Genomic DNA, 15,490 nt, shown 5'->3' on the forward strand with positions numbered 1-15,490 from the left:
CGACACGAGCTCTATAACACTGTCGCGTTAAAACACAAAATAAAGCAAGACCAGGCGTGTCTTTCGTCAGCCGCAACACTTGCTTGCACACATCATCGTGATGGTTGTGGGGCAGAATGACAAAACTGCGCCCGCACGGCAAATGTTGCGCTGGCATAGAAAGCGATGTAATTCACAAAGTGAACAATATTTTTTATTTACTGCGCACCAGTACTATTGAAAATCTCTACACTCAACTTGTTCTTGAATATACCATATTATTAGTATTGCAAAAAATTTATGAGTGGGTAAAAAAAACACAGTATAAGCACTGCGCTGATGCCCGTACTGCCACCCTTCCACGTTTTTCCGGCACAACTAGACTCGCGTTCGTACCCCTTATATTTATAGGATTTGTGGTCAGTGATCACATGAACGGGCAAACCGGTATGCTATGTTTTGCTCGTGCGTGTGTTTCACAGATTCGCGTTTCGACTTATTCCGGACGGTGCTTTGTGTATAGAGACCTTTTGAGAGTGCAACGTAGTGTATTTTGCTGCTGAATGGAACAAAGACGACGTAAGCATACCTTCAGCTATCTGCGAACTCATTCGTTCGTTGGACAAAGGACTGCGCTTGCATCAGCTTGCAGGTAAGCGGTGAAAAACTGCATCGCATTTCCAACTACATCATTGTTCTTAGAGGGTAGATAATTACTGTATAACATTACTAATGACGTTGACACCAAAACTTGAAAGTAAACTCGCAAGCTTAAGCTTGTTCACAGCATGTGAATTTTTTTTTACTTTTCAAACAGCTGGTTCATTGTTTCTTTTCCTCCAAAAAGGCCAGCGGTCTGTCACAGCAATATTTCGGCGAGAAAGTGTGCGTGCAAGTGCAACGCCAAGAAAACCTGCATTTAGCAAGCATGGTGGAATGGGAAGACGCAAAAAAACTTGAAGGCATCACCAGCATACACTTTGGCGGCACTTTTTTCACCATAAGCGGCAACAAGAGAACGCCGGACGACGTCTCTCGCGGAGTCATAAGCTGACTTCTGCCCGGCACTACGGAAACAAAACTCAAAGTTCGCATTCGTGCACCTGCGCGGTGCACGATTCTGCACGCCAGTATGCTTGGGCAATCGTGAGCTGCAGTGATCATTTAGGGGCGAAGCTCCTTATAGCGGCACCCGTTCGTCCCCCGTAGTATGTAACAAGTAAAAAATTTTGACCTCAAAGGTGGTGCCGGTGAGAGACTTCTTCTGTGCGTTGTTGAACAATAAAAATAGTGCTCAATGTGCATGTCAATGGCTGCTAATGGGGAATGAGAGGCAGGAGCATTAGGCTTTTAATTAACGCGCTGGCTTCGATCACCATTAGCAGCCATTGGCATGTACAGTGAGCACTATCTGAGAAGAAAGGGTTGCTACGTTATACTGGCTGGTTGTAACCTCCTTAGCTTTAGAAAGGTTTAGCAAGCGTTGAGCCGCAGTGCCATGAATACAATGAACTTGTATATACCATGAATGAACTCGATGTGGTTAAAAATGGGAAGTAGATACGAAGCACAAGCCGTAAAAAAGTAAAAGCCGAATTCTCCGCCTCTCATTTCCCATTAGCAGCCATTGGCGTGTACATCGAGCACTATCTGACTGAAAAAGTTTGCTACGTCATGCTCGCTGGGCGTAACCTCCTTGGTTTTCGAAAGGTTTAGTGAGCGTTCGACCGCAGTGCCATGAATACAGTGAACTAGTATATACCATGAACTCGAGGTGGTTAAAGGTGGGAAGTGGACCCGAAGCGCAAGCCGTAAGAAAGTGTGCGTGTGCCACCTCTCGTTTAGTCCTTGGAATGTCCGCTGGATGGCGGTGTTTCTATATGGGGAATATATGATGAAAAGATGCGAGATGGTGGTACTTGGAGGGTTGAATAGATGGACGAACGGACACATAGACAGATGCATGGATGGACGCATGAACAGACGCAGGGGCGGCTGCATGGACGAATGCAGGGACGGACGCACGAACAGATGCACGCACGGACGGGCTGATGGACACATGGACGGTCACACTGACGGACGCATGGACGGACGGAAGCGAGAACGAATGGACGGACGAGTTTTTCGCCCCACTCTCCATCATTCACTCCGTGAATATGCTGCCATTTTTTTTCAAAGGGCCGCATGTTCTTTATTACGTCCGGTTCTACAGTCTTGACTTTCGATGCAGACCGTACTGGAAATCGGTGCAATATTGCAAGACCTGCGGCAACAACCGACACAGTCCAGATGTCTGCCCCCGACCACTTCAAGATTTCTGCTCTAAATGTGGCAAGGCCAACCAACCATCAGATCATGCCTGCAAACACGTCTGTAAGTTATGCGGAGAGGGGCGTGAAACTGCAAGCAAGGATTGCAAGAAAAGACTTAAACCCAATCCGCCACCATTACACATCCAACCGCAACGAATGGACTAGCTAAAAGCACGACACTGCCGGAATAGTCTTGGGATTGAAGATTTCTGGACCTAGGAAGGCAAACGACCAATTTGAGCAGCAGCGCTAGCATCACTTCTGCACGAGGTTGATCACGGCCCATACTTCGACGAAGCCGATGATCCCCATCCCAATCCTTCCCAAGCTCACACTCGCCCAAACGAGTGAGCTATGCTAGCGCAGCAAGTGGTTCAAGTAGCTCCAGAGCACCAAGCAAGTGCGTGTCTTCGTCACTCGACAACGAAGCCTTTCGATCACTCCAAGTTATGGTGCATGATCAAGAAAGTATATTACAGCATCAAGCCAGTCAACTCCAAAGTCAACAATTCATTATCACAAGCTCATACATAGCCACCAGAAACAGCAAGGCAGTATGAACAAGCTTCTTAAAAAATGTGAGGAGCAAAAGGGCCTGACAGACAAGCTTCACCAGAAATGCACTATCATCCTAAAGCTTGATGAACAACCGGGTGCCCTCCTTCTCTCAAGAAATGTGGAGTCTAGTGTCGATGCCCAATTCGTGACCTTACAAGAAACTTTAATGAGAGGCATCCACGCTACTGCAGAGAATATTGTACAGACAGCAATAGCAAATTTCGCCGTAAGCGTAAACAACAAGATTACTACGTTTGACGACAAAGTGGACGGACTTGCAGTGTGGCTGAACAACTTCATAGCATACGTGAAGAAGACCTCGCCACCAAAGAGCACCTCGATACTTTTATAAGTGACGTTCATCCTGGCAGAAAGCGGGCACGAGCAAAAGGCCGAAGTGCTTATTGTTCAGTTTCACCTGCCCGCGAGCGCCAGCGGGGACGTGAACCAATTGAAGATGGCGGTTCTTAACAAGAAGGCAACAAACACACTTTCAACTCTCCACATCTGGCAGTGGAACTGTCGTTTCTACCGTCCACGTGTTGCTACTTTGCAAGAATTTGTCAAGAAAGACCCACCCAACCTCATAGCACTGCAAAAAACAAATACACGTAATGTGCGGCTACAAGGGTACAACGCCCACGTCCAAAGAAAACTTACAGCAATCCTTACAGGAAAGGCTCTCACGGTACAGGAATTAGAACCAGTAAACACACATCTCGAACACACCATGATAGAAGAAATACCGGAAAGGAAATCGCAAAACAGACTCATTGTTGCGAGCGTGTACAGCCCCCGAAATACCGACTCCCAGAATTTTACCTTCTAATTAGAGAACTGAAGAAACGCGCTGATGGCCATGAAGTTGTTATAATGGGAGACTTTACACGGCTTACACGGCTTGGGGCTACTATATCACATCAAAGGAAGATGCCCGAGTACGCGACACGGCTCAGCAGCCCATACTGTCTTTGTGTAACGATCAAATCCAGACAACAAGAGTAGGAAATAGTGTCACTAGAGACACAAACCCCGATCTCACGACCTAATTCTGCGTTAAATTTGCGTTCAGCGGAGTGGAGCTGTCTCCCAGAAACCTTGGGAAGCGACCACCATATCATCCAATTAACTGTAGCTCACACTCGCAAGCCCATGAGGATTGGCACGGCACAAATACCAGAGTGGGGTTCATTCAGAGGTGCTCTAAATGTTTACACCACCATCGATGATGTAGACGATTGGGCGAGGAAGGTCCTCGGCATTGCGGACCAACACACCAAAAAATACAGCTGAATGAGGACTCACCAGCCGTTGACACGCACCTTCTTCATCTCTGGAAAGCAAGAAGATCTCTTCTCAAGAGATTGAAGAGGCAAAATCTAAATAAGAAACTCAAGAAGAGAATGGCCCTGCTCCCTGAACAAGCGCAGGAATATGCAGAGCGGTTAGGAAGACAGAACTGGCCTGCATTTTGCGACGCACTACAGGTAACTTGCAGCACAAAGAAAACGCGGCACATTCTGCACGCTCTTCTCGACAACAGCCCTACAAAAATGGAGCCGCGACAAAATATTTGCAGGTTGATACACAACTATGCCGGATCAGAGAAGGACCTCCTTTGAGAGCTCCAGAAGACGCTGTCTCGAGAGGCACCCATAACCACGACGGCACACGACAAAGCCTACAACAGAACACCAAACCTCGAACTTCACGAACCTTTTACGATCGCAGAACTAGGTGCAGCACTAGCAGCTACACTCGCTAAAAACACCAGTCCAGAGATGGATCGCATTATGAGCAAGCATCTGCGCAACCTTCCGCAGCAGGCCACCGATGCCCTACTCCAGTATCTTAGTGCTGTGCTTGCTGCGAGAGTGGTGAGATACCGACTACCTGGAAACAATCAGAGATTACTATAATGGCAAAACCTAACAGGCCCCTGAGCATTGAGACCCTGCACCCAATTTTCCTTACCTCGTGTGTAGGGAAACTATTTTAGCATATGGTACACAACAGGCTGAACCCGTACCTCGAACACAAGGGATATTTTCCGAACACAAAGTTCGTATTCAGGCAACACCTATCAACGCAAGACATCTTCTTTTTTGCTCAAGGATCTCATCGATCACCTCAGCGCCAGAAGCACATCTTCAATCATAGCAATTGATATAAAGGGAGCTTTCAACCACTTCAGTCATGACGCAATCCTCTGGAATCTTGAACATCTGGACTGCGGGCCTTGGTTATACAACTACGCGAGAAATTTTCTCAAGCATTGCACGGCCACAGTGGGAATTCACAACCTTCGCAGCGACGCTTTCCGACTACAGAACAGAGGTACTCGATGGGCTTCTGTCATTTCGCCGTTTCTTTTCAACGTTGCATTGATCAAGTTCCCCAGTCTCCTCGATGCTATACAAGACCTGCGACATGCCTTTTATGCGGACGACATTACGTTATGGACAACGGCGTCAAATACCGGAAAGCAAGAAATGCGCTTACAAGAAGCAGTAGATATCATTGAGAGGTACTTGAAAAAATCTGGCCTCGAAAGTGCTCCCAAAAAGTCGGAACACCTCTTCTTGAAGAGTAGAACGAAAGGGCGGCTTGCCGCCTACATTGAGCTTGATCCCAGCGTCAACGTCAACGGAAAGCCCATCAAGAAAGTGAAATTATTACGAGTACTGAAGCTCCCCATCCACAAAGATGTGTCAGCTGCGGCCACATTTCCTTGACTACAGCGTACATTATCTGAACTCACGCATCTCGTCAGGCGATTCAAGAACCATAGAAGCGGTCTTAAACAGCAAGACACACTGCTCGTTGTGCAGGCTCTCCTCTGTAGTCGAATAACCTATGGCTCTCCCTACCTCGCCCTGAAGAACGCACAGGTAGAGAAGATGAACATCATGAATTGTAAGGCCACCCAAATCACTTTAGCGCTTCCAGACACGGCTTCCACTGTAAAACTGCTGAAAATAGGCGTCAACAACACCTGGAAGGAACTAGCCGAAGGTCACAGGGCTAGCCAGCTAAAACGACTAAAGCTCTCGCCCACTGGAAGATAAGTGCTACAACGGCTGAACTGTAGCGAAACCTTTATAGGCGACACAGGCGCAAACCGGAAAGAACGGATTCCGCCAAACATCCGCGAATCCTTCTGTATTGCACGAATTCCCCGCAATATGCATCCCACACATAACAAAGAAAACAGGCAGGCACGAGTGAATGCTCCTCGACGAAAGCACAGCCAAGATCCAGACGCCAGATATACACACGCAGCCAAGTATCCTGGTAAAGACGCCAGTGCTTTAAGCGTCGATCATACTCGGGTTGTTGAGCTCGCATCTGCTAAAGTGCGCACCCGAAGCCCAGAAACTGCAAAGGAGGCGGAAATTGCCCTAGCTACCACAACGTGCTTGGATGCAGTTGTGGTTATCACAGACTCTAAGCAGCCATGCGAAACTACAGCAAAGGTCATGTGTCTACCCAAGTAATTCCGATATTGAAGTGCCGAAGCACTCTGATGCCGTTCACCTGTGTGACACGGATTCACCTGTGTGACAGTGAAATGAGGCGGCTCATGCCGTTGCCCGCTATCACATCTACCGGGCTACCCCATCCCGCTTTTTAGACCCCAGGACAGCGTCCGCGGAGGCTGAATCTGTACCTATGACTTACTCTGCAATACTGCAACACCACAAAATGGCACGCAGAGAATATCCACCACCACACTCGAAGCTCAAGAAAGAGGACAGCACCATACTGAGAAAACTGAAGAGCAACACATACACACACGGCATACTAATGCACCGATTGTACCCAACAATACATGAATATGTTCGCCCTATTGGCGCCATACCTGACACGTAGGCCCACCTGATTCTCGAGTGTCCATGCAATACAAATACAGATCTATCGCCTCCGCTGAACTCCTGCAATACTGGTAAAGAAAACGGACACCTTCTCGAAACGTGGGAGGCCAAGCTCGCCTTGGAGGACCTGGACCAATAACGACGTCTTGTCGCCAGGGCCAAGGAGGCAGCGAAGGCCAGAGGGTTTCTGGAATGAGGAGACCTCCCGCCTAAGGTGAAAGTGGAGCACAGGCCACTACACCGTTTCGAAAATAAATGTCCATTCTTCTTACTCCTCTTCCAAAGACATTGTTGAGTGCTCACTATTAAAGGTAAACTGATCAGCTTTTGCTTATTGACCGTATACATTGCTAGCTGTATCAGACTAAGCTACCGCTATAGTTACCACCTGCATTGCCTCTTGCTGCCTCTGTCCTCACTGCAGGGCCAGTGTAATTTTGCTGTTAAATGGACGTTTTCTCAAGTATACCTGCTTACGTTTGGGCGCTCTTGTACCTGCTTTGATATTGGTGCTTGTCCCACAATGGCTTTGTGTAACGTCAACGTCTGAGTGTTGGGGGCTTCAGCCGTTCATTTTTAGAGCTGTAGTATGTAGACCAGAGAGTCAAGAGATTGTTTTCGCAAGACATTAGTAGCGTAGCCAGGTCGTAACGCACAAAACTCGTAATCCCCCCCGCCCACTGTATACCCAAATGTTCTTAGGCAGGGCATACTACATTTACATGCCCGGCCTCCAATTCAGATGAGCACCTTCCCTCATGTGAGAGGAAATCATAATTGTTGTAGGTTCATGTTAGCGTAGTCATTAATATTCTGCATCAAGGAATCTGTATGCGCTGTGCAGCCTTGGCAAGCCGTTAAAGCCACATTTGGACATCAGAATCGAAAAAAATTCATTATCTAATAACCTCAGTAATGCCATTTGAAATTCGCCACATTCACATAGTCAGGCTGATACCCAAGGCTCATACCTACTTGATTGTTCTTAAAGAGACTTGACTGATACCAAATGAAACAATATTTGTTGCTTGTCCTGTAATATATTTTTTACGTGTATGACATATATTTGGTTATGAACATACAACAAAGCCTCAAATGATCCTAAAATACAGAAGGCAAGTGAACTCGTGTAAGTGCAGACTTTTTGTACATGTTACGTATATGAAATTATCGCTTTTTAGGGGCAAAGTTCACATGTGTGTGCCAGAAAATAGTGCTGAATCGCGAGTAACTATGTGCACAGGCTGAAAATCTGTTTTAACATGAGCAAGCGATACGTTATGCTCGTCACGCACACGATCTCGCTTAGAATAGCCATTGGGGAATATGCTCTTGCAAATGTCGCTCAGCTGTGTGTACGAGACAAGAGAACTTAACCTAAGAAAAGCTTGCACTGCTACCAATATAATGTCTTTTTGAGGTGACGTGCACTTTCTGCCAAATACTTGCTATATTGGCAGGAGACATCATGACAAGAGCGTCTATCATAGCAGCATTGATGTGGCTTGCCAATTATTATTTTACTGAACCCACCAATTCGTTTGATATTTCATTTTGCAATAGAGTTTCTATATAGTGAACGCTGCTGCGGTGTGTGTGATTCTCTGTTATGCAGTGATTCTAGTATACATGTAAAACCTCACACTTCCATTTCATTTTACAGCAATGAGGTATTCACATATATTTGCGGTGACATACCACTTGATGAAACAGCTTGATGAAAACAGCAGTCCTGCGCAAATCGAGCCCTTAAGATATAGAGAAGTTGACTTTTTTTCTCCCGTGATGACGTAGACTGCCCTTTGCTGGGAATACGACAATTATTTTCCACGGAAGGCACACAAAACGTTTGATCTAATATGCCTTTCGGTGGTTTTGGCAGTGGTGTGGTGAAGCCTGCGTCTAAGTGTGCTCACTCGTTGCCTCACTAGAAAAATAATCAAGTATTTCTTCTTCTTTCAGTGTTGGCATTTTTTGTGTAACGAGCACTCATGCAGTGATCATCCAAGTATCTCTGGCCATGTGTTCAGCGCCTGCAAGCATACTTGAGATAAATATTCGTTCCGACAATGAGCAACTGGAAGCGTGTGCTGTTGGTCCTCAGAGAGTAACTGCGAACACGTGAGAGTAATGGTCAATACTGAGCGTTCGTCTTCAGGGAGCAATATGTGGAAGTAACGGTTGCTTCTCGGTGAGCGATGGGAGGGAGTGAGTGCTCAACCCCGAAGGAGTAACTGAAAGGGGAGTAACGGTTCATTCTGATGCAGCTCCTTCTTTTTGGGAAGTACTTGGAGTTGCAATGCAGTCACTCACTAAAACAAATACTACTATACCCCCGTCACTGTCCTTTTGCTTAAAATATAGGACCAAAATGGTTCCTAACGCACATAGTGTTCCTCGCGTTGATATGCAAAGCATCAGCAAGTTTTCTTGTCGTCCGATCATGGTGTTTAAACAAGATATCTGTAACGGAGAATAGCGCTTCACACCGACACTCAGCGCAGTGCATGACAAAGTGCGTTAGCGGTTTGCCGCGCCAAGAAGACTGATGCTCTCTAAGACATCAGTTTAAACATCAGCCTGTCTAACATAGGTAGACACGTCTTCGTCTTTTTGCGCTACTTTTACGCCATTTCGAATAATTATCCACTCGTGGACCTGTACGTTTTATTCATGATGCTTGAACTAAGAGTGGGCAAGGTGAACAGGGACAAATACAGGGCACCTGCTTTTGTCCTCGTCAGGCTTCGCCCTTATTCACGTTGTATTTTGCTATTGCAACTATTTATTACAAGGCCCAGTGCTATCGCACCCGAGGGTTCCTCCTGTCGCTTGTAATCACAGTATAAAGACCACTGCTTCTGTGATGCGGTTATAAACCCCTAGCAAGCGGTAACGTTTGTATATTGATAAGAAACCAGAATAGCGTTTTCAAGTTTCATAAAAACACACTCGAGATAACATCAACAGCAACCACCAGATGACAAGTATTTACGAATAACGACTTTTTGCAAGTCCTGCTCTCTGAACTGTTGACAGCTCATATCAGCGTTTATGCATGTAAGAACAGCGCAACATAATTTTGAAAAAAAAATGGTTGAAGAGAGTGCCAAGTTGGAACAAGATTTTTATTAAGAAAGCTTCTCTTTCATACAATATAAGCAGAAGGCGCAATGATATTTGCCCAGAATAATTGAGTGTAACCATAGGAATATTCAATCATGCTCTGAAAAATTCCAATTACGCTCTAAACAAAGCACTCTCATCTAACTGCAAACGAAAAAAAAAACATGTAATGAAATACGGCTGCAAAAACTATCGTTTCACATTCTTGCTTTACCCAAATTTGCGGACAACAGTGCTATTCTGAGGACGTATGCAAAATTCAAAAGAAAGAAATATTCAGTAATAAATTTTTACTTCTCCGGTAAGCTAGTACACCATTGTGGTCGACGCAGAATCGAAAAAGTGTTACGCATGTGTATTACATCAGGTTATTTGTGCACGTAATGAAAAGAACGAAAGCGCTGGTGCGATGGTGCGCAAATTTTGTCTTCGCTGAGTAACATGTGCTGATGACCGAGAAAGAGCAGATGTTACTAAGATTTCAGTTCATACGCATGAAATGTACCATGTTCATTAAGAAAAGCACTCCCCGCATTTCACTACATGCACCCTCAGCCACCTATTGTAGACCTGATGATAAAAAAACAACAAAAAAACGGACAGACACACACAGACAAAAAGTTTGCACAGTCATCTTTCGTGTTTTGTGCAGCTAAGTTATGGTTACTATGAGCAAACTTGCTTGATTCAAGACTAGTGCCATTTCACTGTACACTTGAAAACATAAGTTATGAAAAATTTGCAAAAGTAACTTTTCTCTAGCTGTAATGTTCAGATTCAAGCTACTGATGCCGGCTGGGTAATGGCACAATGCACTTGATACGTGAAAGGTCTTTCAATTTGCGACTCCGTTTGGTTCTTTTGATTGATATGTAAGGTTTAATGTTCCAAAATCACCATGTAATTATGAGAGATGCCGTAGTGGAGGGCTCCGGAAATTTCGACCAACTGGGGTTCTTTAACGTCCACCGAAATTTGAGCACATGGGCCTACAACAATTCCGCCTCCATCAGAAATTCAGCCGCCGCCGCCGGGATTCGATCACGTGACCTGCGGGTCAGCAGCCGAGTATCTTAGCCACTAGACCACCGCGGCGGGTGACTCCGTTTGGTATTCACCTGGTTAGAGATATATGCGGACAATTTTACTAGAGACATTGCAATGTACGCTTTTTTCCCCTTTAGTTTTTGGTAAGCGCGCACTTTTTATGTAAGAACAAATCCGATGCCTTGTTTCATCAGTTTATCGCGTGCACTGAAACACCTCAGTTTTCTATTCTGACTATTTCTTAATTTACTTCCACTGACCAGTTTGAATTAGTCGAGAAGACAGCCCACATAAATACATTCAATACATTCGCAATGTACAATACTGAATTGCGCATACGCTCAAACAGCCACACTGAGGTTTAGAAGATTATAAACTAGATAAATACTTCACATAAGAGCTAGATGAAGTTTAAACATGTGCTTGACTTTTTTTTTGCATTTGAATAGTCCCCCTTGTCTTCATTTCTTTCAGGATCGATGTCGCTGTTCGCTAACAAAGCACTTCCTTCTACGCCACCACGATCCAAATCAACAAGTAGCGGGCGACGTACGTATTGATCTTGCAAACAATCTTTCCCAACGGCAGCACCATAACCTTGTTTTCACAGTGACTACTTAAATTGGATGGTTATGTAATATAACAAAAGGCGTGCGCACGAAGCATGGAAGAGTGACGGTGAAAGCGGGAAAAGTGCCACGTTAGAATCAAACAACAACTGTCTCGGGGATATTGATACAAATACAATTGGAAGGTACGCGCTGCTTCAATAGTTTATTCGGTACCTGATGACCATGACTTATGGCTGTGCTCTTTGCAATAGGTGGGAATAATTGCCCTACGCACTCGTACAACTCAAAATGTGTGACACCTAATTACGAAATTCGCATTCTGTCATGCTTGATTGTTTTTTTTCCTCTGATGCCCCCACATAATGTTTATGGTAATGCAATTTTCTTGCTCCACAAAGCTCACATAGTTTGTTTGTTTTTTCGCAGGAGTTTCGAGCCCTGACATAGCTCAGAGGTAAATTATTAAGCTGACACACAGCAGACGCAGGTTAGAAGATGCACCGAACAGTAAATTAAATTTAAAGTTTATTTGGGGTAACGTTTCAGGAAAGACGCACGTTTTTTTAACAGGTGACAATGGATAATACGCTTTTAAAATTGATGTAACGTTCGTGTATGTATGATGTAGAGTATAAGATATTCCGTAGACATTTGTGCATACTTTCCCAGTAAACAATTGCTACCGCACCATCCTGTGTGGTTGTTTGCACAACTTACGTGGTGTGGTTTATTCATTATTACACCAGCACGCTTCAGGTAAAATAGATCGTCGTATGTAAAAAACCTACACGTAATTTATCGACAACGTTAGCATATAGACATACTAAAAATAGTGTTGTCCTGAAGCATACATTCACACCGAGGCGTACACCAACCTAAAATTTAGGTTGCATTTGTCTGTACAAATTCATTGCATTTAGAGTTTGTTATCGGCATGATTACAGTCACGTTTGGCATAGTTCGATGTGTGCACACACATAGTAGTGCCGAAACCAGGCATAATAATTTTTAATGGATGTCCAATTGATGGAATACGCATTCCAGAAAATTTTATAGCTGATTATATATTAATGGGCACTTTAGGTTGTATATTCTAGCTTTGGGTGATGAGTGTTGTGTAAATGAAGGACAATAAACTTCCTCAGATAGAAGAATGGTTCAAAGATGCAGCGGACTAGAGAATATAAAAAAATAATGTCACAGCTGTGCCGCAAAGGCGGAGCAATGAACGCGATAGGATCAAACTGAAAAATCACGCGCACATATAAAAGCAGGCTGATACGTGCCCGCATTTCTCACGCACATATAACGCACAACACGTACTCAAATGTACAATTGAACGCGAATAAGTGTCTCAGTTGTTACTTCGCTGTGTCTGGAAAGCGTGCTCTTTTCGCAAACGCAGATCGTGCAACAATTGCAATGACGTTTGTGCGCCCGCTAACTACAACAGAGCCGTTCCGTTGAAAACCAAAGGCTAGCCATGACGTGCGATCCTCCCCACTGCAAGATAAAGGCGTCTGATCCAGCGCCCATCCCCTCCTCTACGCAGAGTGAAGTACGCGTGGTATATGAGAGCACGCGCCACCGCGTTCTGACGTGTGACGACGCGCTTAGTGCGCCATCTTGCTGATATTGCTTAAAACACGATAGTCCCCCCTTCCCGAAAAACCTGGCACCAGCAGTAAGTGGTAGCTAAAAATACCTTGCTGTTTGAACGTTGAGAAACGTGCTGCACTTTAGCTCAGTGGTAAAGCTTCACACTCACGTCTCAATGGTCCAAAGTTCAACTCGACACGCTGAAGTCTGTTCCTGATTTTTGTCTCTCTTGTTTTTTCGTATATTTACATACGTGTACTTATCATACGGTGAGTGACGGGGACGCTGACGCTGGCGGCAAAAATTTAAATATATGTTCCACCCACAAGGCTGCATCGCGGTATTTTTTCAAGTTTTCACCGTGTTGCTTGTTCACCCTGTGCAAACGACAGAACGCAATAAAGCATTGACAAGCATTCCGAGCTGCTCCCGCTTCGGTGCACTTCGAAAGCCGCACAATCACAAAATATGTATCGCATCGAATGACAACAGGCGAAGATGATGCTACACTACTAAATATGCATGGTTTAATGTCCAAAAAGAACCACATGTATATGAGACACGCACGAGTGAAAGACTCCGCAAATTTCAACCACCTGGGTTTCTTAACAAGCACCTAAATCTGAGCACATGGGCCTACAGCTTTGTTGCCTCCGTCGCGAAGGCTGCCGTCGCAGCTGGGATTCGATCCCACGACCCTCGCGTAAGCAGCCGAGTGCCTTAGTCACTAGACCACCGCGGCAACCGAGGATGATGTCACGAACGTGTGGATAAGAGCCCCATGTTTCATTGGTTTGTTCTAATGCTGTCATAGCAAAAGGTGGTTCCTGTTGAACGCGCATAGCTCATTGGTCATTGATACACTCTACTTTTGTTCTCAGCTTGTTGGTGGCAATAGCTATGCCTACTTTCAAAAGAGGACATAGAGCTGAGGCGTGCATGAACAGTTTGGCCTAAAACAGCGTCACTGTTTCCTTCTGCGCAAGATGCCTATACAAAGCAGAGTAATGAATACAGCATCGTAGAGAATGCACAACAGTTATCGCATCTTTGGCGTTCAATTCAGGTTTCCCCTGCGGCGCAAATGAAGATAATCGCTCTGATATTTCCGAATATGAGACATTGTTTTTCAATTTAAATAAAAAAGACTGATTGATTCTTGTTTTCCACCGCTGATGCCCTCTTAGTAGTATGCTACCATGTAGCCTTCAGACGAATGACAGGCCACTTCGCCTACCACTTCCAATAAGCAATGACTCCCAAATTTCCCAAAGCACCACAATTCCCAGATTTCCCACTATTTCTTCAACCTGTCCTCCTATATCAGTGACTCACTTCATGCCCCTTCGGTCTCACTTTGTCCCACTTCATTTCTATTACACCCACAAATAGACAATAGGCCCTCGCTTGCTCCCGCCGCTACCTAAACTTGACTCATCCACTTTATGCCACTTCATTTAAAATTCATCCCACTTCATTTCACCTACCATCACCAATCCCCAATAAGCAAGCTCCCGCCACTCCTATTGCTTCAAGCGTCCACTTCATCCCACTTCATTGAAGCCCACTGCAGAACAAGCCTGAGAGCTTCCCGGTTTCCTCAGTACCTGCCAAGCTAAGCTAGCTGAAGTTTTGGCACATTATACAAATATCGTGTCGAAGAACATGGGCTACACAAAGAAATCTCTTCACCAAGGCAAGTTTGTTGGAAGCTGCTAAAGTCAAAATAAGGAACATGAGTAACAGACGGGGTTTCGAGGGTCTCTTTTCTCACACTGCTAGTTTGTAATAGTTACATACTAATTATGTATGTAATGTAATTGACAGGTGTAAAGTTGCTAATGCTGTCTTTTGTGCTCCTCATCGAGATCTTTTGTGGCACCGCGATGTACTTGTTTCCTAATCTTCTCTGTATATTTTAACAGTGAGTACAAATATCAACTTTTGAGCTTGCTAACACTCTCGTTTAGCTAGTACCTAATCGAATTTTAATCATGTGTTTCTTCTTCTTCAGGTGTGCGCCGGTTTTGATGGCTATGGGAGTTCCATTTACAGAAATCTTAGTGGTGCTTCTCAACCATAAATTGCAACAGCAATCACATGTGAAATGAAATCACCTGCTTGTGAAGGCACTTGCTTCACAAGCGAGCTATGTATATAAATACATATATAGAAGCAATAAAAACTAGCCGATGACAAAACGAATAGGCTTGATATACAAATAGCACTGAGCAAAGAGTGAAATAATGCTTTCTTTTGGTGTGTCCGACGACGTAGTAGAAATAAAGATAAATATTGTTATTTTGTTCAAGGCACAATATTCAACGCAAAATTGCCAGCTGCTATGCTTTTTTTTTGACTAAAACAACAGGTGATGGCCATTGACTCGAAGAGGCCTCAATGGCTCCTTTCCAGAGCATCT

General features: G+C 44.7%; 1 protein-coding gene across 1 annotated transcript in view; it reads left to right on the plus strand.

Moving 5' to 3' along the window:
• Positions 1–15,269, plus strand: part of LOC142768582 (uncharacterized) — a 79,601-nt gene extending 64,332 nt beyond the window's left edge. The window contains exons 8-9 of the mRNA XM_075870577.1: positions 11,372–11,446; positions 15,083–15,269. Coding sequence (XP_075726692.1) covers positions 11,372–11,446; positions 15,083–15,099 — 92 coding nt within the window. The 3' untranslated portion in view covers positions 15,100–15,269. The remainder of the gene's footprint in view (positions 1–11,371; positions 11,447–15,082) is intronic.
• Positions 15,270–15,490: the final 221 nt, after the last annotated feature.

The sequence above is a fragment of the Rhipicephalus microplus genome, chromosome 8 (assembly GCF_043290135.1).
Source record: "Rhipicephalus microplus isolate Deutch F79 chromosome 8, USDA_Rmic, whole genome shotgun sequence".
Taxonomy (NCBI): domain Eukaryota; kingdom Metazoa; phylum Arthropoda; class Arachnida; order Ixodida; family Ixodidae; genus Rhipicephalus; species Rhipicephalus microplus.